This window comes from Ciona robusta, chromosome 10 (assembly GCF_009617815.1).
Source record: "Ciona robusta chromosome 10, ASM961781v2".
NCBI classification, from domain to species: Eukaryota; Metazoa; Chordata; class Ascidiacea; order Phlebobranchia; family Cionidae; genus Ciona; species Ciona robusta.
Window position 1 is genome coordinate 5,530,055 of NC_143244.1, and position 27,751 is coordinate 5,557,805.

Below are 27,751 nucleotides of genomic sequence, written 5' to 3' on the forward strand. Positions count from 1 at the left end.
CGTTGCTACCATTTTTGGCGTGTGTCCTTGGACAAGTACGAAACGGAAATTGTTCCAAACGTTTGGTCCCTTGTAGGTTTTCTTAAATTAGAAAACTGTCAAAAATATAATTTCCACCGTGTTACAGGTATAGTAACTCATACAAAGTAACATACATGGTAACTCGTAAGCTGGCACGAGGTGTTAAACCCGTGTGATAACGACTGTTGTTTTCCGGCCACGCAAGGAAAGAGTAAGTTACATTCATAAGTGGGCATGAGATGTGTGGAACAAAAAACCTATGTTATATAATGAATGACTGTCGTTGACTCCCCGTGCGAGAAAAACTAAGTGCATTTGATCATGCCTTAACATGTAGGACCAATGGAAATGATTTTATTGAATTAAACGTCAGACACGTTTTCCCTTTTCGGAACAGTGCACAATGTATGAAAAACCGAATTCAAAAAAATTTAACGCAAAAAAATTAACTTAAAATGAAAACTCCAGATATATATTGTATTTGCTATTAAAAAAAAACTTAGTGAAATGATTGTAAATTAGAGAAAAGCTAAAAACAGTAATTTAACCAAGAGTGTGTGTTGTGCATGTAGTGCATGGCAGTTTTTTTTATACAAAGTCAGAAATTCTATCAAATTTCTCAAATCCCATACAGAACAATATTTTTCCAGTGCCCCAATATATTAGAGATTATTAAAAGTATTAAAATGTTGGCCTTGAAAAAACAAGAACTATTTCCTTCTTGTAAAAATGATTTAAGAAAATGTTAAAAACACCAATTTTTTTACAAGCCATGAGAGATTTTTAGATCGCTAAGTGTAGTAAGATGGGAGATTTTCAGCTGCTTTTCATTCGCCAGGTGAAGCAGACAGGTGAATGCAAGAGGAACGGATAAATTTTCGGATAAACTTTCGGACATATTGGAAGGCAGTTTCTTGTAAAGGTCGGAAAACATAAAATCGTCATTTTTCGGAGAAATGTCAGGTTCAACAGAAGTCTGTAGCTGCAAGTACAGTTTCAATGTTATTTAAAAAATAGTGAAATGTGTGCGTATGCAGGCGTAGGTGTGTATGGGGGCCCAAGACACTTAATGGCTCAAACCTAGTGGTCCAAATGCGTTGTTTAAATTAAAAATATCTAGAAAATAGATCACCCAAAAATTTGGATATATTTGGTAACTCGTAAATGGGCAAAAGGTGCGTGAAATATGATATGGTAAGCATTTTATGTAACTGTCGTTTTATGTGACTGTTATTTCCCTATAAGTATAAACCCCAAATAGGTAGTTATCATTCATGCACAATGATAAACACCTAAGAGCAAACCATTATATTTATCCTGCATAAAAATAAGAATAGAAATACCAAGCCTACCACATGCACCTCATTATCAGCAGGTTGAGAGTCATCTGTTTCATTTGTAATGGTCTCATCCTGGTGTTCTAGTGCAGGAAGGCGTTCTGTAGTTGGTTTGTGTAACAGGGACCACATTGCTCCTTTCAACCGCTTAACATCAATACGTTTCGCTCTTTTCGCAAATCCTATTGGAATTTTTTCAACCTGTAGAATAACAAGAATGTTATTAAATGCTAGGTAATATAGAAAAGTAATATAGTTGGCACAGCGGTTTTAGAGCACTTGCCGCTACACTAGAGGATACAGGTTCAAGGTTCAATGCTGTCACTGTTAAAAGTGTGTGTCCTTGGGTCAGAAACTTATCAATTTCTCCAATCCAGTGGGGTAGCTACTCACCCAAAGTTACATACACGGAAACTTGTAAGCCGGCACAAAGTGTATATAACATAATTCTTGTTATTTTTGCTCTAGTTTCCTCACCACACTTTTGACACGAGAATATAAAAAAATCAGTCATTCATAAATGCATTATATACTTGGCTACTTAGAAATGTATTTTTCAAAACATATTTTAAAATTCAAAATTTTATTGATTTTTAGATAAAATATAAGTAACAAAATCTATGACCTTTCTGGGCTGTGATATAAGATGGTCTCCTTCCAACAAAGCTGTGTAATCTCCATTATTTGCATCAGGAGCTTGCCCAGCTTGATGGTGAGAATTATTTTGGGTGAAATCAGGAAAGACAGAATCACTGGCTGTGTAGTTCGGAAACCCAATCTGTGTTTGATCTTCATTTCCTAAGAAATCGTCATTGTCTGTTGGAAATAGAAATACAGTTATAAATGTTGCGAATCTGACCCAAATATGGTGCTTATAGAGTTGGCAGTTCTTAAGTAAAGTAAAACAGTAAGGATCTGGTGCTCTGAAAAGGATTCCATTTAAATAAGAGACTGACGATGCCATTTAGGCAAAATATTTATCTTATACAATTTGCTAGACTTGATTTTTGTCTGTTCTGTTTTCGCAGCACCAGAGTACATTTTGCATTTAGGTTAAGTAATTCACCTTCGAAACTGCTTTCCACTATTTGCTGACACGGTTCATCGCTTGCACAGCGGATATTACAAACTACTTGTTTATCGCTATTCGAAACAGTGAGACCAGAAAAGTTGATTTTTTTCATTGTTAATTTTTCCAGGACAATCCTTAGCACTAAGCATCTGAAATTGGAAAATTAAATGTACAGAAAAACTGCTTGGTTGGTTAATAGCTAATCTATAAGATACTGTATGGGTGAGGTCCTGCGGTGTAGCATGCCATGGTATCTGGCATTTGGTTGGCCCAATACACTTATACGCAAAGCTGTTAATAATGGTCTTATTATAGTTTAGTAATCTATACAACTTCCAGAAATCAGAGTTCAGGATAGAGTCCCAATGTTCGCATAAATGTTCGTGATCATATTCCAGACGTATATACGCAGTCGAAGTGTTGGCGTAGCGTGCCAACCTGGCCAAAATCTTAGGACCTCTAACAAGGACCAGTAAGCTCTAGTCTTAACTTAATAAGGTTTATAACTCTCAGCCCTAATTTAGTTAATGATGTTGATGTTATTACATATATGGCAAGAAGATCCATACCATGATATGTGTCTAGAACTCTAGATCCTTACCCCAACTGAGTAATTGCTTCCATATTTTCGCAATGTTAAACATTTTAAACCAGGCAGTGCCAACTTACCCCAAAAGAATGTCACTTTTGGATTCTTTACACTGCAGAACCTGAAATTCTTTATTTGCTTTCAAAGCATCAAGTTTCTGCTTGGAACATTTTTGTGGCTGAAGTTTTTTAGAGACTGTTGGTTTTTCAAGATCTTCGGAAAATATTTTTCTTGTAGCTTTCTTCACCTTTTTCTTTACCACTGTGTCATCTGCATCGTCATCTTCTGAAAACAAAGTTATAAATAAAAAAAAATATTGACACAAAAAAAACAAAAACACATGTTTATAACCAAATCATATGGCCCTTAACACAGTAGGGGCATGTGTGTAATAAGTAAAAGTAATACTGCCAATTGGACAAAAAAACAAAAACAGTTTTTTTTTAACTAATTAACTAAAAAATCTGAAAAAACAATTTTTTTTAACCTAATTAACTAAAAAATCTGCTTGAAAAATGAATACACTATTTCCATAACGGTCATCATTAAACATCAAAAGAAAATATAATGAGAATAAAACATGAACTAACTCGATGACGAAGCACGCGCTGATGTTCTTTTGCTTTTATGTCGATTCCAATGTTGGTTGCCTTCAAAAACGGACAAGACGTTGCTTTGTTTAAAGTAGGAATAATCTCCCGGTGAAACCGCATTCAGTTGGGCAGGTGTAAGTGTAGAATCCATGGGAGTGGTGGCAGATGGGATTGGTAAGGTTTCAAACACTGTGTCTTCCATGGCTTCATTGTTGTTGTCATTATTGCTTTTGGCAAATATATTGTCATCTGCTGTAGAGAAATTAGGATTTTTGTTTATTGGAATACAGTAACGCAGATCAAATTAATTTAAACTATGAAGAGAAGGAAATTAGCAACAAAATGACAGTCTTTTAAAAAGTGAAAGGAATTAGAAACGAAAATCTTCTATAGTGTCAATATTGTTCTATGTAAATATATTGTTACTAGTGACAAAAAATAATCGAAAATTTATTTATCTCTTCAATTAACAAAATAAAATAAGGTGTAATAAATAAAAAAGGAACGAATGCATTCAGTACCAGTCTTTTTCTAACTCTCTCCTCGGTAAAATGAATTTGACCTTTGTTACTATATTCAAACAGTTGTATAAAAGTTGTGTTCATTTATGTAATGTAATCTAAAAATCAACCAAAAGTTTGAAATCATACCGTCATCAGCAGCTGCACAACTGAAGTCATCTTGAATTTCTTCATTTTCGCTCAGACTTTCTGAAGCTTTTTCTGCAGTTTTTTTGATTTCTTGGTCCAAGTTAAACATTGCCTTTATGGAATATACAAATTAAATACAATACATTATGTAACAGTCAGTAGTCATATGCAAAGGTATGGTACAACAGTGACACAATTTAGAAATATCTGAAAAAAATGTGCGAATTTGACCCTGATCTGGTGCTCATAGAGTTGGACGATTCTTGTGTAGAAATACAGTAAGAATCTGCTCCTACGAAAACCTAACGGACAAAAATCAAGTCCACTTAATTGTATATTAAAAGATATATATACTATTACTAATACTATATACATATAGATATTTCAATGTCACTTACATTTATATTACTTGTATTTTTAAACGTTTCACAAAGTGGGACATTATTCATAAGTGTTTGTTGTGGTAAACTTTTGTGCAATTCCCAGAATACTTCACTTGTATTTTCTTCAGTGGGCATGTCTGAAATAATTGATATAAAAAAACTATTTTCTTAAATTTATATTTATCATTAAACTTATTGGAGTGCAAAGAGTTTATGTTTTAAATATGATCGTTGAAAAAATAGATTTGAAAAACTCTCTAGGAGAAAAAAAAATAACAATTTTACTACATATTTTTATTATATTTTCATAAAAGGTATTTATTATCTTTATTATATCATAGTTTTTGCATCACATTTTTAAATTTCAAGGTTTACCCAACCTGTCTTTGGTAAAAAAGCTAAAATAAAACCTTCAAACCTGCATCTGATGCTGAGCTAAAATCATAATCAAACAATAGAGTTGTCCCGTCATCGGAAATTGGCATGTTGTTGAATTTCAAGCTGTCGCAACTAGCAGCATCTATGGCTGTGTTGTGTTTCCTATCTATTCCATCCACTGCTACACATGTGTTGATCATGTTTAGACGAAGATTGGCTTCATTTGTTTCCAGAATCTGAGCAAAACAAGCATTAATTTTAGACTATAGGATACCATTATTATACCAATATACTATATAGGGGCATGGGTGATGGTATAGACTAGAGTTTTGGGCCAACTTCACTTGTTATTTTATATGGGTAAGGTCATAAAACAAGGAAAAGCAGATAAATAGCTAATTAGCCAATCAAACAGTTATTTTATATGGGTGGGGACGTGGGGCTATGAGTCATCCAATTTTGGCCAAATAAGTTGGACTAGTGCATTTATTCAGTTATTATATGTGACTTGCATGGTTAACAACACTTTTAAAATCGGTAAAAACACCTTAAAAATCGTTTAGTATAGAGGTCTAATAAAGTGGTAACTCAGTCTTTAAAAAACCATCCAAGTGAAAAATCAAAATATGTGTATAAACAGAAATGCTCAATGTGATCTAATAAAGATACCACTTAAGTTTCAGAAAACAAAACAGATTATGAATAAAACAAATGACAAATGCCCTTTAAAATTGTGTTTGTTCCAATTTAAGTTGTTTGTATACTTTATACCACTATGCTTGCAACAAAAATGGAAACAGTAGATTAGATAAATTTACTTTTGAATTTTTCTTCCTTTTCTTAGACTTTGGTTCTTGACTGTCAGTTTCTCCATCATCAGGTTCTGCATCATCTTTTTCACCACTACCAAGACTTGACAGTACTCTAAAATAAGAATAAAGTTTTATATTAGAATTTATTACCTATGTCCTATTTAAAATTAGGACCTTTATAAAAAAAAATTTTTTTCTATATGATAAAGGTAAGCTAAATTTTTATTTTATATGTGTGTACAATATTTCTGCTAGAACAAAATCCTTATTATTATATACAGTAGGTTGGGGGAGGATGGGACACTTTTGAACGGTATTTTGTCGTCCCATTTAGTAGCAAACAGGGAACATTCCAAAAATTATAAACTATATCCTCTTGACTTCCATAGACCGTTGTTAATTGTTTAAAACCTGATCAGAATACTTAGGCATTTTGTGCTAAAGGTGTCCCGTCTTCCTCCATTCTACTATATATATATATTTATGTCTAGCAGCAAAAAGTTTGTATTAAGTTGATAATTTATACAGTTTATGTTCATTATTTAAATTTATCAAAATTTGTTGTTACATTGTTACATCATAGCAAAATAATAAACTAAATTAACAGATCAAATATTTGCACAAGTTTTACTTTCTAAATTTTTTAACACAAATCCCCTCAAATAGTCTTATCTCCTACAAACTCCATGTATGTTATTTCCCCTATATACCTGTATATATCAGAATGTATTGCATCCACTCTAGATGCATATATCTTTGCACCAGCAATAATTGTACCTCCAGCCACACGGAAATTAAGGGATCCATCTTTCAGTATCATTTCACCCATGTGTTCAATCAGTTTTAGATCAAAGGCATTTTTGTGCTGAATGTAAAAGTAAAATCATTGGGCAATAGTAAAAAAATTCTTTGCTATAGTTCTATGTTAGTAATAATACATATTAAGTTGGTGAAAACTATTAGAGGTTAGTAGTTGGGGGTTAGTAGTTATATGGGTTAGTACTAGCAGTTAGCAATTTGTGGGGGGGGGGTGGTTATATGGGCTAGTAGTTAGTGCCTAGTGGTTAGCAGATAACGCAGGGGAAGGATTCTTCACTAGTACCACTCATTGCATATGTTATAAAATAAGTGTATTTAACTGTCTATATTTACTATTTGAACACAGTTACCATTCACATATAAAATCTGAAACAGGCTGTAAATGCTAAAATTTAGGCCTAAGAGGGTAAAGACAAAACTTATTGTTAAACTAGTCGTAATCATAATATTACGCCTACATTGATTTTATTTTCTTGGTGGAGTTTCATGCACTGAGCATAATGTTGACATAGTTCATCTTTTGTCCATCTACGTTCTGCAGTGCCTTCGACCTTTAAACGATAGGTAACCATGACAATCATTTCAAATAAATGATATGTTAGTACTACACAAAGAGTAGAAATACAGGATTTTCAATAAAATCTGATTTTCAATAAAAAGCCATAACCTTTTGAACTTTTTATAATCAAATAATAAAAACTGCTGCAACTGCAACAGTTCCTAATAAATTTTAATCAAATATTTTTATATGAATTTTTGCAACACTATTTAAAATAGAACATTATAATAAATGAGCTATCCTTGTATAAATGTGGGAATGAAGGACATTTTAATAACTCTGCAAAGAATTGTAGTTGTAATACAAAGTTAGCCAAACATCTATTTAATAAAAACAACATAAAAAAGTGCCAAATAGTGTCTCAAAACTATTGAATAAAAGATCTCTTTTGGGACTACACAGCGTATGCCACATACCGTGGCAGTTTTGGAAATTTTCAAATTACGACTTCCTCCACGAGAATGTCTTCTATGTCGACTTTGTTCTTGGTTTTCAATAATAGAGCATGGAATACTCCCTGCTTTTTCACCAATTATGCTTCTTCTTTTTGATTTACGCCGCATGGAAGCATTAGGTGAAATAGGGGATGAAATGTTATGCAGCTGCATTGGTGTTGCTGGGGACGACATTTCAGAAATGCTTGTACTAAATATGGAATGTACTTGACATATCTAAAGAGAATAAAATTAATTAAACTGAATGTAAAACAGAATTTTTACTATTTGTATTGGGCCAGATTGTTAAATTTATACAGTTGATTTTATTGTACTAAAAATGAAATATATATACCCAACATTATCTAAAATGATTTAAATAAAAAAAGGTTAATGCAACAGAAATTCTACTATTTGTGTTGGTAATTGAGCTATAATGTTTAATTTACTTGCTTAATTTAAAAATGTTGCACATAAGATAAGACAAATTGTATGTTAATTTGATTCTTTTTGTATACAAACAATACATTATATATCTATAGAATAGTCAACTAAAATAATTGCAAAAGTATAGCAGCGTAATACTTCATACAATAATTTGTTATAATTTCGTTATCTAATATCTTTAGCTGCCATTTGGCTTAAAATGCAGTCCAAAAATGAACAAATATTTAATTCTTCATCAGTAATTTTGTAAAGTTTCTTAATTGCTGGTTTATCGCACAAATCTTGCAATAAAGAAACAGAAACTAAGTCACCAACAACACAATTTAAAACTTTTTCATTTTCAGCCACATCCAAAGTAACTGCCACAACATCTGTTGAAGTATCTTTAAGCCCGAAAAGTTGAAAACAGTCAGATATTTTGTTTGAAGGGGATAAATTAAAAATCATTTCAGAATGCAAGGTTTTAGTTTTAATTTTTCCCACTGCTTGGAGATGGAAGCCTTTTGCAGCAGCAGCTTTGATCTGAAGTACATCTGCTATCATACTTGCTTTTACGAACGAAGCTTGTACGGTATCTCTCATGGCTAACTCCTTAAGCTCTTTAGCATTTTTTACATTACGATAAAAAGCAACCGAGGCCGTCTTATTTTTAGCAACAGGGCTAAGATCATAAGTTTCCATATTTACTACTTGCCAATGATTATTCTGTCGATGTAAAACAACATTAAAAGCATAAAACAACTTAATTTATCCCAAAACTAATTCTATTCATAATTTAAAGTTTTAAACTATATGGTAAATGAAAATTCATTTTTATCTGACCACTCAAGCGAAACGGTGTTTTTCCATTTCCCGCTATTTCTGAAAAACAAGAACCTCAATCAAAAATCTGTTTTGCCTTTTTTAATTAAACTAAAGCTGCGTAATTTTGCAATAGTTTGAGCCAAAGTGGTTTTTATATTCTTGCTTTGATATTAAAAAGCAGCACAAGTTAAAAATTTATTCGTACTATCCTTACTGCCGACTAGCAGTTTTTTTTATGAGAATCGTTTCCCATAAGATACGCGTTTTCGATGGTGTTGACATTTATTAATAGGGAGTATTGAGACTGTAATGTGACGTCCTTTTAAGCGCCGAGTTGATACATCTCATTAGTTTCTATAAAAAGCGCCACGGGAGTTAACAGCACGAGGTAACATCAGATAACCTTCATTAAATAATACAACAGCAGAAACTTTTTTTCACTGTCAAAATAAATCAATCCTTTTTTATGCGACCATGGTCGTGTAGAAGCCCACACGGTCCTTAAACCCTGGCCTAAAAACTATGTATGCCAGAGGCTTTATTTATATAAACTTTGAAGTAGGTCACACGGGCTTCACTTGTCACATTCATTTCCAATTGCTCTTATAACGTCGTGCTAACTAGAGTAAAAAGAAACCCAATACGCACCACGATAGCACCACGATTTTATAATCCGAGCGAGGTTTATTCAAAACTCAAACAAAGCGATCGTTGGGTTTTGGAAATTGATCTTTCTTCTATACGAGCGTGACCGATTTCGAAAGTCATAACATTCAATATAGCCCGCTATGGATTTTGAGGCAGTGGACAAACTTTACTTAAATACTAGTTATCTGCGTATTTAGTGTTTTTTGAGGGGAATTTATTGCGTGTGCGTTGAATTTTCACATTACACAAGCATTTAGCACTAAGCAAATTTCACCTACAGTTAGAACATGTTTGCCATAGAAATGAACAGTTGACTATATAGGTTATTTGCCCATACTTCTGGGTTGAGAAGAACATCCAGGAATGAAACATAGACTGAAGTACACTGTCCGTATCCATATGAAGCCAATGTACCCATGAAAAAACAGCGCTGACTAAGAGAGAACAATAGACGGTAAACAATGAATGCGTTTTACGTCGGCGGGCGCTCAGTCTTTCAGTATAGGAAAGAGATTTAACAATACGTCGAGATGAGCGATAGACACAGATTTAAAACGAAACGCAAGGTAGTTTATACATTACTGTGTACAGTTCTTAGAAGTGCGGTAGTGATACTGATAGTATGTATTATTGCTCTAGAATTCTAGATAATATCATGTAATGAATGTCCGTTAAAAGCAGGTTTTGTAACGGGCCAGTGATTTTACGACTACAGAGAGGAGTTAAGTTACAGGTAGCCGTTTAACCTTACGGCGTGACTTTTGTAATGCCATTTTATGGTCAAAGACAACAACACAACTTCTGGATGTCTATCTCAAGAGTGAAGAAGGTTCCAGTTTGTTTTGTGGTCGCTTTCATGTGTCTTATTGTAACAAACTACCTGTATAAACCCGAAATGGTTGTGTTTCAAGATGTACCGTCCATACGTTACATACCACAGCGAACGAGAAATATCGCGACAGAAGGTAGGCTAATATTATAAAGTAGGTTGGGGGAAGATGGGACACCTTTTCATTTTCTTGTACCATTTGGTAGTAAATAAAGAACATTCAAAGAATTATAAAACCGTGCCTTCACGACTCCCATAGACTGTTGTTAATTGTTTAAAACACGATCAAGATATTTGTATAATATGTGCTACAACTACGAGTGTCCCGATTCTCACATCCTACTGTTTATAGACAAATTTCCGGTTAGTGTTACTAATGAAACATTAAACCTTATAGTGCTTCAATAACAACAAAACAAAATTGCCCACATTTTGATAATGATTAACTAAAGGAAGGAAAATATGTATACACAACATATACATGTGTCATTACTGGGTGTAAGATTGTTTAGGAATTAAATACATGCTGCTTATCGGCCACATGTTTTGTCTTAGATTTTCTGTCCGACAGCATTTTAAAGTCCAATTGTCAAAACATTTATCAAAATATAACAAACGGAAGGTGGCGAGAAAGAGCATATGATGGCGTTGCGAAAGATAGGAAACGGTTGAATGAACTGCATCGGTATTTCAGGCAAGAACACGAAGGTAAATAGGTCTACATATTTGAAAGTTACAAATGTGATAACTCGTTATCTGGTTATTATTTTTGGCCCCTACCTAAAGCACTGCTGGTCTAAATCATATTCTGTGCGTTAGGTTTCAGTGCAGACCCGTACAGGTCTGACGGAAAATGTGGTTTCAAAGTTCGCTGTTGTGGGTTTTTCCCTCTCACAATAAAAACCGACGCATCAGCATGGTGTGACCCAGATTCTGCTACTGCTTGTTGTAGCGACAAATACAATGGAAAATGTGTATCTACTGATCTCTGCATTGGTGCTAGCAAAATAAACCTAGCGAAACACGTACATGGCGAAATTTCAGACTGGATACCCGAAGACCCAAGGTAAAAAGACCATTTCAGGGACGCATTTGGGTCAATTGGCTGTAAATATATTTATGAAATAAAACTGCTTGTAATATAGCACTGTGGGGTAAGGTGGATACCGTTAGCACATAATATCCCAGATTTCCTAATTGTAAAAAAACGCCATATAAAGGATATGGTTACAAAATTATGTAAATATTTTTTGTTCGATCCTAAACGGAAAGTCAAAAGAGAAGAAAAATATGAACTATCTTACCACAACCTACGATATAATTATAACTATGACATTCCTTACATTGCAAATCCTATCATAGCAATCTGTTTTCAAATAATTATACAGGTGTAAGATGGTTTTGCACGACCAAGGGTCTGCGTGTTCTTTGTTGAAAAATGCCAATGTAAAATCCATCGTTTTTGTTGGAAATTCGTTGGTGCGGAATCTATATTCTGCAATGCTGGATCTTTTAACGAATAACTTTCGTAATGGAAGCGTAAAGGCCAAGAACGTGGACACAGAGACGCGCGAAAGATGCGTCAATCAAATAAGGGTAAGTAGCTATAGGCCTTATATCGTCAAATATACGGTTTTACCTTTGAAATCCGACTGGATTTCGCTTTTAACCAAGATTACAATAGTTTTTATACCCTTTTGGCATATGTTAACAACTGTTCTTTTTCCTTTATCATTGATGTTCAAATTAATTTAATCTTCGCAGTTGTATAGTAGGTTGGGGAAAGATGGGACATTTTTTCATTCTAATTTCTCGCCCCTTTGGTAGTAAATAAAGAAAATTCAAGGTATATCAAACTGTATCTTCACGACTCCCATAGACCGTTGTTGATTGTTTAAAACACGATCAGGATACTTATATATTTTGTGCTCAAGGTGTCCCATCTTCCCCCACCCTACTATATATTGGAAAAGATAAATAAACTTGAATTTGTTATTTTTCTTCTACATGATTTAAATAGTTTTGAAATCGTTTGTCTCGGAAATCTTTCTATTACAATTCAAAAGCTATGTGCGTTTACTCTAATTTTTAAATCAAGTTTTTAACCTTTCTGTAGGTTATGGATAGGAACTGCCTTGCGTACACTTTAGCAACTTCTAGCGATGAATTACCACCTCCAGGGATTTGCAATGGAATGGTAAAGACGCGTATTTCATTGGAGTCTTTCTGGCGAGCTTCGTACGGTAAGCATATGTATGCCCGGTATATGTTGTGAACTATTACCAACGCTCTTTTAGAGTCGCGCGGTAACGATTTCATACCTCTTTAAATATTCCTTGTTCAATGCCAAATGATATCATAAGAGAGAATAAAAACATTCCCCATCTTACCCCACTCTACTATATGAGCGTCGAGTTTGGTGTCGTGTATAATAGCTTTGGGGCTCACTTTCAAATTGCCTGTAGTAATCAAACTGTTGGCTTGGCCAGAGGCAATCCTGTATATTGTGACCGTGTTCATTTATTGCAGCTTTAGAATTGCTTCAGTATGTTCTAAGTAGATTAGACGAGGAAGGGACCTACTTGTTCATTGGGATTGGTCTTCACGATCATAGCGATTCAAACGTTATAACGCAGCAGTTCCTAAAGCCTACTCTCGATGCATTGAGGGGGCATACTTGGCCCAAGGTAAAGAGACAGGCAGAATAGCTTGTTTAACAATGTGTATATATTTGCATATTCCAAAGTTGTGTTATAATGTAATATAACAGTGAATAGCTCCTCCGGTAAAACATGTAAGACCAACGATATTCGTCTGCCATGCGTCGAGACGTCATTAACGTAGCACACCAGAAGAGCTATTTGCATTTACCATTGTTCTTTACGACTACTGATGGTTAGGCTTACAATCTGCTTTATGTATTATATAGGTTAGATGGGTCACAACTGTAAAATCCGGTATTTTCAAGCCTGCTAATTACGTGTCCCAGCACGGAGACGACGAAAAAATATCTAAGTTCGATCGGGAGGTGGCGCAATTTTGTGCTGGCTACGGGGTTCCGACTGTGAACATGACTAAAGTCACTACTGGCGTTTGGAGCCAGGACGGCCAACATTATGGGCAAGGGGTTAACACTGTAAAAGCGCAAATAATATTAAATCTTATAGCCGAAGAATACAAATAGCGCATATTGAACATGGAATTAGTATTAAAGGTTGAACTTTTAGTGCTATGGGGTAAGATGGATACCATATTAGCACATATGTCTCATATTTACCAATCGTGAGGATACGGTTGTATAATCATTGAATCATTCTATTTTTACTTCCAAATGGAAATATAAAATAAGTAGAAACATTAATCATCTTACGTCTTACCCAAACCTACGATACTTTTTTGAAGTCGGTAGCGAAGAAACTTAACGAAATTTAACTATGCAAATTGCAAAAATCAAGCCAACTGTGCTATTTCTTTTTTTTATATTGCATGCTTCAGGCAGACACAATATTGCAGCAGTGCAAATTACCCAATTCAGGAAACAATGCTGCACTTTACGTAACAATGCGATTCCTTTTTATGACCTAACACATGAACGGGAAAATGTTAACCTTTTAAAATGGCAGGAAAGTTCTTGTTGGTGACATATTTGCTAGCTATGCACTTGCGTGTATGAGATTACTCGCTTCTTTAGCATTTACTCTTATTTTATTTTAAACCTTTTATACGTATGTGTATTCTCTTGCAAGAGTTGTAACGTATTTTGTTACTTTTAATATTTTACACCTAGGTTTAAATACACAAATCGTTGTCGACGTTACGGGGTCGTGTTGTGTTACAGTAATCGAACCTATATGCACTCTAATACAGTTTGCCGAGTAATCAGCTGAGCTCAGCTATTGCAACCAGCGTTTTATTGATGTGTAACCTGATCGCTGCAACGTTATTTCAATTTCTTGTACCAAATAGGTTAAGGTAGTTTTCATTATGTCTAAAGGTGTTTTTGTATTCGCTTTGATCATCGCTTATGTTGGATCTACTTTGGCAGCGGGAGGGGGTAAGTAATGGTGTTATGCGTTTGGCCCAGTATATATATATAATATCTCTTTTTATAATTCATTGTCAAAAATCGTATGAGCGACAACCGTATACGATTTTTGAAAATTAGTATCCAAGTAGTACAATGAAAATACTGTTTATATATTTGCATCATTGTGTGTATATAGCATTGGTACCAATAAACAGTACGTAAAAATAATATATGGGGGTGGGAGAAGATGGGATACAGTTTCATTCTATTTTATCGACCAATTTAGTAGTAAACAAAGAACATTTAACGAATTGTAAAACCATATCCTCACGTCTCCCACAGACCGTTGTTAATTGTTTAAAACACGAATAAAATATTTGGATATTATGTTTTGAAGGTGTCCCGTCCTCCCCACCCTATTATATATAAGTGCATATTAAGCAGACATATTATTTTTCAGTCTTTGTGAGCAAGGAAGAGGCGTCCAACTATCTCACCAGAGAAAAGAGAGCAAACTCCGGGTTCGAAGAGTTTGCTAAGGGAAACTTTGAACAAGAATGTGTCGAAGAAATTTGCAACTATGAGGAACTGAGGGAGGTGTACGAAAACACAGCACAAACGGTAAGAATCAAATATTAAAACCCCCGATTTTGAGCAAAATTTTGTATAGTGGGCTGGGGTAAGATGGCGCATGTTTTATTATGATTTTTGTCTCATTTTGTATTAAAATAAAATAATATTTACAGAATTACATAACCAAAGAGCCACATAGAAGAGTTTTTATTTGGTAAACCGTTTAAAACACGTTAAAAAATATGGGATTTAAATATGGGAGTTGCTGACGCTCGTATATCCCATCGTATATACCCCATATAGTATTATATATATAACTAATGGCGTTACCTTAAAGGCTTTGATCATACGCCTTTAGTTCAGTATGAATGTATGCAATACACCGTGCAATAATCAAGCAGTTTACGGCCGCTTATAGAGGCAGTGATATATGGTGTAGAAAAGTTTTCATATCTTATAAAAACTCTTACTTAAGTGGTTTTACATTTCAGAATGCGAAATGGGACGAATTAACACGTAAGTATACAAAACTATTGAAAAGCATAAAGTTTAATTTGAACATTATTGTTGTCTTTACATTTCTGCTGAGCATGCAGTTGCTATTTCTTACGGCAGCGGTCCAAAGTACAGTTTATACAGCAAAGTAAACAGTAATCAGCAGATTCAGATTGTGTTGCAATGATTTGACAATCTGCCACAAAAACCACGAACAAGCAAATTAAGTTGATGTTTAATTGTATGCCAAATTTGTGCAAAGATGATATGAAACGATTCAAATTATACGGATAGTGATTTTTGACACCCAGACACTTGTATATCTTGCGTGACAGATAATGTTGTATTAACCATTCCTTTATTTTAAGGTATACACAAACCTATGTTAAATATAGTAGGGTCGGGAAAGATGGGACAACCTTACATTTTCTTTTCTCGTCCCATTCGGTAGTAATAAACTTATAAAATCGTATCTTCACGACTCCCACAGACCGTTGTTTATTGCTTACAGGATCAGAATATTTGGATATAAGGTATCCCGTCTTCTTCCACACTTCTATACAGCACATTTAGTGGTAGTGGTATTTAGAAAGTTTGTCCAAAAGCGTATTAAATATATTTTGTTTTGCACGAAGGTCAATGCGAAAATATGTCCCCATGCAACGATATCGGAACCGATACATGTCAGAACCTTTGGAGCAGCTATGCTTGTCATTGCCATGCAGGGTACACTGGTGTACATTGTGAAACAGGTAGGTCTAATATACGCAACATAATGTAATGGCCCCGAAAGTGAATGAAATTTTCTTAAGTTTTAAAATCGCATTATTACAACAGAATTTATGCGCACAGAACTACCGATGTGACTTTACTGTAGAGGTATTACAGTACGCAGCTTAAAGCGCTATTGGTTTGAGCCTAATAAATTCCACGCTGCTTTTAGATATAGATGAATGTGCCGGCGAACACGAATGCGTTAACGGGAATTGCGTCAATACCGTCGGTTCGTATACGTGTGCGTGTGATCAAGGATACGAAGGCGATTTCTGCACCGAGGGTACGCTGTAACGTCTCATGTAACAATGTCGCGAAATAATTTAAATGTTGTTGTGCGCAGACGTAAATGAATGCGACAACGACGTTTGTGCGAACGGCGACTGTTTCAATACTGATGGGTCGTATATATGTCTGTGCGATGCGGGGTATCAGGGCACGAACTGTAGTCAAGGTACAGCATTTATTTTCTGCTCTCGTCATAAATATACCATATACGTAAACTACACTTGTACATATAAGTATCAAATGCAATAAATACCTTCAATAAAACTAAATTAAAGATAGTTTTTGTATTCGAACGTCGGAACATGTAATTTTATGTACGCTTTAAGTCGCTTAGTTTTTAAAAAATACCGTTTACAGACATTGACGAGTGCCAGCAGAACGAGACGTGCGTGCATGGGATTTGTATCAACGGTATTGGGACTTACGACTGCGTTTGTAGCACCGGGTACGAGGGAGACACTTGCAATGACGGTAATGCTACGATGCGGTGGTAAGGGACAGTGAATAATACATGGGCGCTTTGTTGCTTGTCGCAGATATAAACGAATGCGAGAATTTCGACAATTTGTGTCAGAACGAAGGGGAGTGCGTTAATGACGTCGGATCTTACCATTGCGCATGCGCGGCCGGCTACACAGGGAGCGACTGTTCTCAGGGTAAACTACTGTGGCAAATTTGATACTACCAGTATTTAAGTGGAGAGGTTATACCACCATATTCTATATGATTAACAAGTGCATATATATATAGAATTCCATATTTCTAATGCCGTTTGTTTAAAGTCGTGAGAATAAGTTAAGAAATTCTGTAAATATTCTTTGTTTCCTAACAATGTGAACTCTATAAGGGAATAAAAACATTAACCATCTTGCCCCATCTTACTATATTTACATGCAAATATCTTGAAATTGTATAATGACCACTAACCTAACCAGTTTTATAAAGTGCTTAACTAAGAAATGTAATACTCTGTAGATGTGAACGAATGTGATTTGAACTTGTGCCCAGAAGGTTCTCAATGCGAACATGGGGCGAATTCTTACACTTGCTTTTGTCCTGACGAGGGCTGTGGGGCATCCGTTGACACTCAACTGCAGCAAGCAGTAGATCCTTAAATCAAAACGTGAAATTGGTGTACTTATAATTACTAATATATATATCATTATAAATAATGTATTCGTATATCGTGAATCAATGAACAATAAATCAGCATATATACCTGAGTCTATGAAGCGTTATTTCAGGGCACGTTTAAAGGGCATGTTTTTTGATATATACAACGTATTTTTTGCAACGAAGGGCAGAGAGAGGCGAAAATAAAGGGGAACCTTTTATACAAAGTGGTGGTCATGTCCACCGGCATTTTGGCCGCATTTGCTGAACCAGTTATGTGATGCGTCATGTAGCGGTATCGGCAGTATCTGTGTCATTTAGTTAGTCAGGCTCGAGTGCAGGTTGCATCAGTGCTGACAAATGCATGAATAAAACATCAGTTACGTTTGTACCGCTTTGTGAGCTTAAATTGCGGTATTATTATTATATGGTACGGTGGGAAAGATGGGACACCATTTTATTCTGTTTTCTCGTCCCATTTAGTAAAAAATCTAAACAATTATAAAACTATACCCCATATATCGTTTTTAACTGTTTAAAACACGATCATGATAATTGTGCTAAAGGTGTCTCGTCTTCCCCCGCCCTTCTCTAATATGTGTAATTATGTTTAATATACGGTGTATGGATACGAGTTTTTGTTGCTTGTTTATATCATTTTGAGTGATGGCCTGAAATTATTGTGCTGGCAAAGTTACATACATTCGTGGTAATCAAAGTTGCGTACGTGGTAACTGGTAATCGAGCACGAGGTGCGTGAAAAGTATTATAATGACTGTTGTTGTTGTTCCGCCACGCAAGAATAAACTTGTGACATTCCTACATTCAGAGAAAGTATAGATTAAAGTAAATTCGAAGTAGTGTTTGTAAGTTTGCTGCGACACGGCCTGCGTGGCTGCGAGTTGTGAGAAGTTTGAAGCATTGTATATACGCGTGCCATCGCGCTGCTGAAGCGTTTCAATTACGTCATTATGTTTAGACAAATGATCTAGTGACTCTAGTGAGTAAGTCGGCAAGTATTTTGTGCATCCGCTGCTAAGTTTTGAAACTCAAGCAGCGTATCGCAGCCGTGTAGTAAGAAATGGCTTTCGACAGTTTAAATGCTTTATTACAGCATAATACGCATGTTTTCCCATAGCATACTGAAGTCATGTGGCCTTACTGTTGGTTGCGTAGCAGGTTTTAGTTTTAGTTTTTCAGTAGTAGATTTATCTAGTACTGTAGTGCTACTATACCAGCATAAAAGCGGCACTGTTGTGTTTTTCCCAAGAATTTTTTGACATGGAGCTGTAATTAAAGCCGCGGCGTATTAAGAGGCCAGCAGAGTATAATCCAATTTGGGCAGAGCTTAGACCAAAAAGCAAGGATGTTGCGTCGGTGTATAGGTAAGCTATTAGAAAGACATGCGTGCGCCGGAAAACAACACAGCTAAATTGTTTCTCATTTCGCACAAGACGTGTGTGAATGGCAGCATTTTCTCATTTCCTCGTGGTTAGATGCGCTTCGTTTTACATTCAAGCCCTTGTCAAAACGGAAAGAGAAAGGATAAAAGCGAGGTTATCATAATATTATTTTGATCACTGCGAAGTTGACATTGTGGAGTAGAAAAGGTGTTGAATGCATTGTTTGCAAAGAAATATAGTGTCAGTTTGCGGTAAATGACTATGTCTAACAGAATCTACATGTCAAACCGTTCAGACAATATGCTAGTTTTCATTTAAAACCGTACACTACAAAGGCATGTTACGCTATTATAGTGTTATACTATAAGTTGCTAAGCGCAGTAGAGTTGGTAAGGTTATGTTTTGGTTTTCCAACCGTGTATTACGAAGAGCGACGTAGCATGAAGTCAGCCACGTATATATACGATGAATTCATCCATAACACTTGCCCGGTTCAAGGAAGTGACGAGCATATTAACTGTTTTTATAAAAGCGTAGGTTTAGCTCTATAAGAGTAATGCTTACTATTCTGCTATATGCCCTGTTGGGTTCGTTTCCTTTTTGGTAAGGTGAGAGGTTATGGCAAAAACACACATAAATTCGTCCGTTTTATTTTAGTTTAATATTAACTTTGAAAGCTGTACTTGTTGTTTTATTTCTTGGTTTCAAAGAAATTATGGGCAAAGATCGCACTGGCTGTGAGTTTTGACGTAAATCAGCCAGGGCTTTTAAAGTTAATTTAATAACGTCGTGGTCGGTACAGTAAGCGGGAAAGAATCTTGCATGAGATCTACACTCGTCATGCGCTGCACGAATAGCAGTGCAACTGAGTTGAGAGAATGCAGCTAGTACGTTGTTAGGTTCCAGGAATGACCATACTATTACTATGCCTTCTTACTCTCAGTCGTGTTGACAAGTAAATCGATATAAACAAGTCCAATGCATTTCGGTTGATGTTTCGCTGTTCTTAAAAGCACGCGCATGACAGGAGTAATATGCAGTGATATTGGATGAGTTTTATTCTATTACATCAGTTCGCGCATCGGATTTGCGGTTACAGTTATTCTAGTATACTGTATTCGCTTTAGTTATGCTGTATATATAGTAGGTCTACTAACGCGTTCGCATAGGGTTAAATGGTTTATTCATAGAGTATTGAAATATTCATATGCGTTTTAGAAAGATATAAACTGCCTTGTCATGTATTTAGTAAGAACAAAAGATACGCTGTCCGGGGATGACCAGCGAAAGTGTTGACATTAAACTGCTGTCGTTTTATTGCCGAGAAAACCGCTGTTGACAAGAGTTATGGTTCGCATTTTATTATCAAGTGTTTCTAAAACGAAACTCCTGAGATCACGTTTCTCAAGTTAATTGGGTCGATTTAATTTGACAAGGTCGTGAATGACCGTGTCAAGTACGGGTTTAGGGATCTGCTGATAAGAAATGAATAGATTGATTCTGTCAACAACAAAATAACGAGCTCATTAGTGAAAATTCCCCACCGTGGTACACAAATAAAAATCATTTTTGATTTCGTTTTAAACATATTACCTGTAAATGTTACATTTTTCGTTTAAATGGAAACCAAAAGTATCTGTTGACAGTGGTCACGTCTGCTTCCGTGTGGTATAACAGGATACGCATGATCTTAATACTGCTTGCACAAAAACAAGCCAAATGGGTCAAGTAGCCACGTTTGGGTATTTAAAGTTGGGAACATTTAACGAAATATTCACTACTGCTGATAACGTTACTAAATCGTGTACCGTACAATTGGCACGGTAATAAAAATATAGCAAATTTGAGGATTTTAAACCGAATACGTCAGTGTGGTTAAAAATGTGTGTGGTATTGGTTTGTTAAAGTGACATCGTAAAAATTGAGTCTTCAGTAAATAACTGTCGTTTGTTATGTGAAATTCACGTTTAACCTTGTGCTACCCTGTGACATAGGAGAAAGGCGCTTGTATAGTGCAAAGTGGTTAATCAGATTGTGCTTATCAATACCGTAAGTGCGGGTAGCTGTATTGTAGTCATTTCAAAGGGACTTCAATGTTCTGATAACCAGTTCTAAGCAGGGTCCTGTCATTCCCTTTTCGCGCGAATAGCTTTTAGATTTCGGACGCTTGTTTATCGTTTCCCGTCAATACAGAATTATAATTTCAGTATCCTGGACACCGTATGCTTTTGTTGAAGGTATTATAATTATGCGCTGTTGCTCGTGTAAATAAGCAAACACCAGCATGCATGCTGCTCGAGACAGAGTTCAATGGTTCGCAACTGAATTTATGTAGTCAGTATGTAATGTGTGATCCAGTAACAGGTTGTATTGTTTTTTGTAGCAAGGTTCAGACACCCCTGGTTGTTTGCTGTGGATTTTAGGCAGCTGGACTAATCCAGTGTAACCTATACTGTATTGCGTGTCGTTTGCACTGCCAGCATTTCACCCGCAAATGTTTCCTGTTTACCGCATGCAATTGCCTGTACTTGTAATTCCTTATTTTAGATCTGGGGTTTGAACAGGATTATCCTCACCTCTCTAATGTTGTTGGTGGCCGTTCCGTTAATCCTTCGCAAGCACTTTGCAAGTTTCAGTCTAAAGTCCATTATGATCTTACGTAGCGAAATTTCCCAGCGATTTAACAGGATTTAAACGCTCTCCGCAGGGAGTAGAGTGCATAGGTTGAAGTTGGAATAGGAAAGTGCTGGCTCCACTCTTTTATCCGCAGTGCCTCTGGCCTCAGTAAACAACATCGAAGGTTACTCTGGGTCGCGGCTGCATAGGCATCGACGAAGAACAGCTGATTCGCCATTTCGCCCAACAAAGAAAGCGCGTACTAGCCTCTGTGACGTCATAAAGTATCGAGCAATCGACGGAGACGAACAACAATGATTAAGTTGCAGGTAGGAGCGCGCGAAGCGGTGCGATAATAATTAAACGATTTATTACATAAGATGTCTTCGGTGTTTTGTATAAAGATGCTACAGTTTGGAAAAGCGACATATTTTATGTTCGAGTCTGAATTGCTGTGTAGCTTTGATGTATTAGAGCGTAACTATTAGTAAGGAAATGCGGTAACAATCTTCGTGAAGACTGTGCAAACATTTACCAAGGATTAAAGTTACAGACAAATTAATTTGAAGAAAGACAATAAGCCACGAAAAAGGCGTCGGAAACAAAGTTACTGTATAAAAATAACCCAACGGTCGATTCAAATCAGATTATTGTAGCGATAAATAGACTTTAGAGACCATTTTAGTAAAAGGTTAAACTGTTTATGTTTGTTTTCAGGTTTTAAAGTTTATGGGAATTCTGACAATCATGAAATTAGGAGTATTCGCCGTTTCAGCTTTGTCTCTACTCATAGCGTTAACATGGGTGCTCGTGTATTGTCCCGTTGGTAAGTAAAATTTCAATCTGTTGTACGCTGGGGTAAGATGGTACACGATTTCATTCCCTTTTATTCTCGCAGTTGATTGTAAACAAAGATATTTGCGGAATTAAATAACCGTATTCTCACGACTTGCGGTGGTAATTGTTAAAAACTATTAGGAAATATGGGATATTATGTGCTAACGTATCCATCTTACCCCACAGTACTATATATTCTTTTTGAGTAAGATGTTAATTTTATGATTATTCAATTAAAATAGTGAATTCTTAAGTACAATCATGATGATTGTACATCTTTCTAGACAGCACGATTTACGATATCACGTGTTGGTGTGTGTCGATACGTTTCAGATTACATGTATTGCATATATGTAATGTCAATACACCGTTAATGATTGTTATATCCGCATACCGGTCTCGCGGTGTGGATATTACAGTAAATTTGTCTGAATTTCGTCATGTCACTAATCGGCATACTTTGAGTTTGAATAGCAACTATTTAGCACGTGATAAACCAGCGGTTCCCAAACTTTTCTAAAAAACTGGTGGACCCGTTGCCGTTATTTTGAAACCAGTTAATTCTAATAATGCAAAAGTGTGCCCTAAAATTTGTAACTGCAAATAAGCGTGAACACTGAACACAAATACGTGGTTAATACTGTGTGAAAATGAAAAACATATTTCGTACATACTTTTCAATTTAAAACATACACAATCAAGTATAGAGTTCTGTGGGGTAAGATGGACACCTTTAGCACATAGTATTCAAATATCCTGATTGTGTTTTAAACAATTAACAACGGTATATAGGAGTCGTGCGAACACGGTTTTATATATTTTTGTTCTATGTTTACTATCAGATGGGACGATAAAATAGAATGCAAAGCTGTCTATCTTCCCCAACTCCACCCTATTTTCAATACTTGTTATTAACGTCTATACATTTTCTATTACAATGCTAAAGGTAAAGCGAACCACTGAAAACGTTATTAAATGCAATAACGGTGAAGTCATTACATTTCACGTGGCAGAATACGCATACGGTTAGGAGAAAATCGTTTTCAGTTGCGGTATAATTTTACAACAATGGCGCCGATGAATCGACAATTGTTTAATGACTGTTTTTAGAACGGGCGACAAGTTTATTTATTACACTTTAAGTCATTAAATCTGTGGCGCCCAATTTGCACTGTGTTACCGCAGTCAAACGAGTCCGCTGGCAAGTTTAATGTTGCTTCTTATCTTGGTTTATTTAACCAGTGCTGTACAAACAACTGACTAAAATAATATAAGAAACAGTGTTATGAAAATAGACCATCTTAATTAAAGTTTTACAGCGTGCATAACAAAATGATACATACTATACAACGTAATTTAAATGCCCTTTCTTATCTTCAGGTATTATGAAAGCTAATACAGTAATTCATCGTGCAAACGTACACAGCGCAGGGTAAGATATAAAAATACAGTTTATAAATATAAGTTTCATAATGTTTTTACTATTTTACATTAAAAATACTGTTTATGACGCATAGTTAGTATTGTGACGTATTGGTTACGTAATTTTTAGTGACCGAATGAAACTTGAAGATTACTTTGACCACTACGAGGATGAATTAAACCAAGATCTAAAGAAGTTCAAGGCCGATGGGAAGCCGGTGGAGTACATGGAAAAGGGAAATAAGAAACATAATAATGCAGAGGTATAGTTCAACTATTTTTGGGCCGAATTTCTGCCAAAAAGCGTTCTGGAAACTCGATAAATATAATAATAAGTTACCTGAACGGTGTTTCGGTACTTGTCAGACACTAAAATTCAGATTGCACTGCTCTGCTCTTTTATAGCTAAGGACACATACGCCAGTAGCAGCCTTTAACTCTTAACCTACGGGCTTAAAAAAAGCAAACACGCCTACCACTATATAGTTTACACAGCGCTTAGGTATTTTTATATTTTCAAAACTAGTATCAATTTTCTGCCTATAGGTTGTGATTCCAAGAAAGTTATGGAATGATGACGTATTCGACAGCATGATACACCAGCTGGACCACAAAGAACTGGACGGTTATGAATTCTTAGCTGAGTCCATGAACGTAACGATATACCGAACTCCAAAGGGGGTAAGTGGAAAAAGTGGTAACGGTTTATTTTTACATTGCATTTTTTTTATTTTACATTGCATTATCTCACCTTACAGTATCTCCATATACTTATAACCTCTTGGAGTTTTATAGCTACTTTTTTCACGTTTTCAAAAAAAAATGCAAAAAGCTATTAAATAAATCACATTTTTTACAATAAACATATTAATCTATATTTGGTTATTCGTTAATATATATAGGCTAACCTGTAAGGGTATTACATGCACACGTCATACCCAATTTTCCATGCAGAATGCTGGCTTATACGATTACAAGCTTTATGCCACCCTGCCCGATGCATCGCCAGAAGAAATAGCTTCAGTATTTTTAGATAATAAATACAGAGTTGTGTGGGACGAGTACGTTACCGGTGAGACTCTTTGTAGTTTGGTAATGCATTGAATTTATAAATTGAGCTTTTTAATTGCAACTTTATACTGTGGGGTAAGATGGATCCTTGTTGGCACATAATATCCCATATTTCCTAATCGTGTTTTCTAATAATTAAAAAAGCGCATTTTTTGGGGTCGCATGGGTATATAATTCTGTAAATAGTCTTTGTTTACTACCAATTGGGACGATAAAACAGAATGAAAACATGACCTATCTTACACGGACCTATTCCACGAATGTTTAAATGACCCATGGCCGTCTTTGTATTAAGGTGTAGCTAAACGACACATTATATATAGGTCACCTAAAATAAATATAGGTCAGGCAAGGGTTCAACGGTCGCTTGCAGAATTCGGTCATGCTTGTCTTTCCATTGAATATTAACAAGGGTATATGTGTAGCTAACCGGTTGGGGGTGTGTTAGATAAATGCAGTTAAACATAAGGGATTACACGTAAAAGTACACATTATATTTTACACACAAAGTTACATAGGTGGGAATTCGTAAGCCAGGTACGACGTGTATGAAACAATACAACCGTGATAATTAAAAAATAAGTTGCACTTATTCAGCAACTGCTCGATTGGCTTTCCCAATTCACTGTAGCTTTCTTAGGTTTTTGGTAAATGAGAAAAATGCATATCAACTAAAAGTCTAAAACATCTTTATCATTTCAGAGCTATATGTTGTACAAAAGAACGAGAAAGGTCCCGACGTCATATACTTCAACGTTGATTTCCCTTGGCCACTGTCAAACAGAGACGTATCCTTTACTAAAAACTTTACATATACAGCCCATACTTCTATATACGTTATCTTTACCCTATTAACTATGCTTCCTTTAGCCTATATACTTCTGTGTTATTTTTTATGCCAATTGATTAATATCTACTTATTTTGTTCTTTGCCTAAAATGTCTACGTTTTTCTCGAAGTTTCTTCGATTTCGGTAAAATTTGATGATATTTCCTTGACTATTCGACTCGTAGTATGTATACGGCCGTGAGACGCGCCGTATGACGAAAAACGGCGAAGAGTTCGTCGTTATTGTCATGCATAGTGTTTTGAAACACAATGTCCCAGAAGTGAGCGGTGCTATAAGGGTGGACGACTACCACCAGTCTCTAGCTTTGGGGAAATGGGGCGACCATGGGACAAGAGGTAAATGACATTGCTTTTGTATGTTGATGGTGCATTCAAAGAATAATATATACCAGTATTCTCATGACTAATATTTTTAATGTGTAAACAGTATTTCATCTTACCCTTATAGTACTATATCATAGAGATATGTATTGGCTTATTCAATATATGTTTTCAGCATTCATCCAGTACTACGACAACCCTAAAGGATCCGTTCCGTCATGGCTAGTGAACTGGGCAGCCAAGGTAAGAAACCGTTCTATTGCATTTACAGCACATTAATAATAAGAATTTACCCGAAACGTTTCAACTTAGACCGGTGTGCCTGCGTTTATGAAAGACCTGCAACGTGCGTGTAAAGGATTGCCCAAGTTTCTGGCCGAACAAAAGAGAAAGTCTCAAGTCGTCTGAAGCATAAAGCCCCAAGCCATTTGAAGCATCTGAGAGCGTTAAATATACAATCAGTGTTTCAAACAATGTATGTTCGTAACGTAATGAAAGCAAAACGGCAAATTAAGTTGATATGACGTTAATAACCGAAGTGTTGACTGTATATACTGTGATGTGAAACCTATTTACCCTGTTGTACTTACTGTACCGCACGGTACCGATGCCCGCATACTATTACACGTCTTCGGTAAGCATTCCACAATTTAAAGTACAGAACATGTTTCATACGCAGCGAATTTTACATATAGCGTCGACTGGCAAAGGTCTCTTAACCAGGCCTGCACGTAAAGTCACGGTTAAAGCGAAATACCAATAGTGCCTTAGATGTTTGTGTTGAAACCCCTTAGCTTCAATGTAAATTGAGTCTTATCTCTTGTTTCGTGTTGTTTTGATTGCTTTTTGCGAACTACCCGTGCATATACCTCATCTTTACGCGTTTTTATTTGTAAATGTACGAGGTGGGGAAATGTACGCTTTTGAATGCTGTCGATTTTTTTGTTATAAGTCTCTGTCTAAAAATGAAAATACGTACGTTCAATATATATAATAATTGTTGCCTGTTTTGTCAATTACCGTTTTTTTTTTATCAGTAACATCATTTGCTAACTGTTACAGTAATAATTTGGGTTGAATTGATTGCAATTCTTACCGGAGAGTAATGTTTTGTTCTAATTCGTCCAACTTATATTTTTACTTCGATCATTTCAAATTAACGCCGTACAATGCATAAGATTGATTTTTTTTGCTTTTTTAAGTACTGAACAAGTTAGTTCAGAGCATCAGATCGAAAATCATGCTGTTGAACTGATATTATAAGCAAATCAATGCAATTGCTGATCATTAATTTTTACCGTACATTTGTGCTATGCATAAACAGCAAAAATAAAATCTTTTTACAATTTTAGTCGTGTGTGTTTTTTGTTGTTGTTATTTTCCGTGCCCGAATAATAATTTTTTTGATAATTGAAAATGTGTATTATATGTGTGACTTTTTATAGCCGTGATGGATTCGTTATTTCATAACAGAAAAATGCGGCATAACAAAGAGACGTTGGAAATACGATATCGTTACTACAGTTTCGTGTGACAATAACACCGTGAAGAACAACTACAAACCGTGATATGATTTTATATTGGAAT

General features: G+C 35.6%; 5 protein-coding genes across 9 annotated transcripts; 3 read left to right on the plus strand and 2 right to left on the minus strand.

Moving 5' to 3' along the window:
• Window positions 1–355: 355 nt before the first annotated feature.
• On the minus strand, window positions 356–7,843 carry LOC149729919 (condensin complex subunit 2-like). 3 transcript variants are annotated; one of them, XM_089885790.1, is made up of 13 exons: window positions 7,630–7,843; window positions 7,113–7,205; window positions 6,546–6,700; window positions 5,842–5,947; window positions 5,064–5,259; window positions 4,661–4,782; window positions 4,263–4,374; window positions 3,610–3,861; window positions 3,100–3,304; window positions 2,425–2,579; window positions 1,984–2,174; window positions 1,383–1,559; window positions 356–1,003 (listed from the first exon to the last, which is right to left on the minus strand). In XM_089885790.1, the coding sequence occupies exons 1-13, from the start codon at window positions 7,840–7,842 to the stop codon at window positions 785–787; spliced, it is 2,196 nt and encodes a 731-aa protein (XP_089741916.1). In that variant the 5' UTR covers window position 7,843; the 3' UTR covers window positions 356–784. The 3 variants fall into 3 exon arrangements, with proteins under 3 accessions (XP_089741916.1, XP_089741917.1, XP_089741915.1); XM_089885791.1 differs by having other exon boundaries at window positions 3,100–3,301; window positions 3,610–3,864; XM_089885789.1 differs by having other exon boundaries at window positions 3,610–3,864.
• Window positions 7,844–7,883: 40 nt separating this feature from the next.
• Window positions 7,884–8,848, minus strand: LOC149729920 (EKC/KEOPS complex subunit TPRKB-like). Its single transcript, XM_089885837.1, has one exon. The coding sequence runs from the start codon at window positions 8,773–8,775 to the stop codon at window positions 8,260–8,262; it is 516 nt and encodes a 171-aa protein (XP_089741963.1). The 5' UTR covers window positions 8,776–8,848; the 3' UTR covers window positions 7,884–8,259.
• A 786-nt stretch (window positions 8,849–9,634) lies between these two features.
• On the plus strand, window positions 9,635–14,192 carry LOC149729921 (uncharacterized). Its single transcript, XM_089885809.1, has 7 exons — window positions 9,635–10,511; window positions 10,931–11,083; window positions 11,195–11,441; window positions 11,764–11,971; window positions 12,492–12,618; window positions 12,905–13,062; window positions 13,305–14,192. The coding sequence occupies exons 1-7, from the start codon at window positions 10,313–10,315 to the stop codon at window positions 13,557–13,559; spliced, it is 1,347 nt and encodes a 448-aa protein (XP_089741935.1). The 5' UTR covers window positions 9,635–10,312; the 3' UTR covers window positions 13,560–14,192.
• A 78-nt stretch (window positions 14,193–14,270) lies between these two features.
• On the plus strand, window positions 14,271–17,755 carry LOC149729922 (coagulation factor IX-like). Of its 3 annotated transcripts, XM_089885825.1 has the most exons (9): window positions 14,271–14,429; window positions 14,863–15,023; window positions 15,467–15,491; window positions 16,106–16,222; window positions 16,414–16,527; window positions 16,588–16,698; window positions 16,890–17,003; window positions 17,069–17,188; window positions 17,508–17,755. In XM_089885825.1, exons 1-9 carry the CDS (start codon window positions 14,360–14,362, stop codon window positions 17,645–17,647), a joined length of 972 nt encoding a protein of 323 aa, XP_089741951.1. In that variant the 5' UTR covers window positions 14,271–14,359; the 3' UTR covers window positions 17,648–17,755. The 3 variants fall into 3 exon arrangements, with proteins under 3 accessions (XP_089741951.1, XP_089741952.1, XP_089741953.1); XM_089885826.1 differs by lacking the exon at window positions 16,414–16,527; XM_089885827.1 differs by lacking the exons at window positions 16,414–16,527; window positions 16,588–16,698.
• Window positions 17,756–21,448: 3,693 nt separating this feature from the next.
• Window positions 21,449–27,515, plus strand: LOC149729923 (phosphatidylcholine transfer protein-like). The gene is made up of 10 exons (XM_089885824.1): window positions 21,449–21,993; window positions 22,382–22,490; window positions 23,882–23,933; window positions 24,054–24,186; window positions 24,470–24,604; window positions 24,878–24,995; window positions 25,697–25,782; window positions 26,008–26,179; window positions 26,340–26,407; window positions 26,477–27,515. The coding sequence occupies exons 1-10, from the start codon at window positions 21,979–21,981 to the stop codon at window positions 26,570–26,572; spliced, it is 984 nt and encodes a 327-aa protein (XP_089741950.1). The 5' UTR covers window positions 21,449–21,978; the 3' UTR covers window positions 26,573–27,515.
• The last annotated feature ends 236 nt before the right edge of the window (window positions 27,516–27,751 follow it).

Bases quoted from the DNA above. Each gene is read 5' to 3' on its own strand.
- LOC149729919 (XM_089885789.1), bottom strand. From the start codon at position 7,842: ATGTCGTCCCCAGCAACACCAATGCAGCTGCATAACATTTCATCCCCT. The intron at 5,260-5,841 runs GTAAATTTATCT...TGTTTTGCTCAG, and splicing joins AAAGGAAGAAAAATTCAAAA to ATTCTGGAAACAAATGAAGC. The intron at 2,580-3,099 runs GTAAGTTGGCAC...TTCCAATTTCAG, and splicing joins AAAAGTGACATTCTTTTGGG to ATGCTTAGTGCTAAGGATTG.
- LOC149729920 (XM_089885837.1), bottom strand. From the start codon at position 8,775: ATGGAAACTTATGATCTTAGCCCTGTTGCTAAAAATAAGACGGCCTCG.
- LOC149729921 (XM_089885809.1), top strand. From the start codon at position 10,313: ATGCCATTTTATGGTCAAAGACAACAACACAACTTCTGGATGTCTATC. The intron at 11,442-11,763 runs GTAAAAAGACCA...ATAATTATACAG, and splicing joins TGGATACCCGAAGACCCAAG to GTGTAAGATGGTTTTGCACG. The intron at 11,972-12,491 runs GTAAGTAGCTAT...ACCTTTCTGTAG, and splicing joins GATGCGTCAATCAAATAAGG to GTTATGGATAGGAACTGCCT.
- LOC149729922 (XM_089885825.1), top strand. From the start codon at position 14,360: ATGTCTAAAGGTGTTTTTGTATTCGCTTTGATCATCGCTTATGTTGGA. The intron at 15,024-15,466 runs GTAAGAATCAAA...TTTACATTTCAG, and splicing joins ACGAAAACACAGCACAAACG to AATGCGAAATGGGACGAATT. The intron at 17,004-17,068 runs GTAATGCTACGA...TGCTTGTCGCAG, and splicing joins GGGAGACACTTGCAATGACG to ATATAAACGAATGCGAGAAT.
- LOC149729923 (XM_089885824.1), top strand. The intron at 25,783-26,007 runs GTATCCTTTACT...TTCGACTCGTAG, and splicing joins GGCCACTGTCAAACAGAGAC to TATGTATACGGCCGTGAGAC. The intron at 26,180-26,339 runs GTAAATGACATT...ATATGTTTTCAG, and splicing joins GGGCGACCATGGGACAAGAG to CATTCATCCAGTACTACGAC.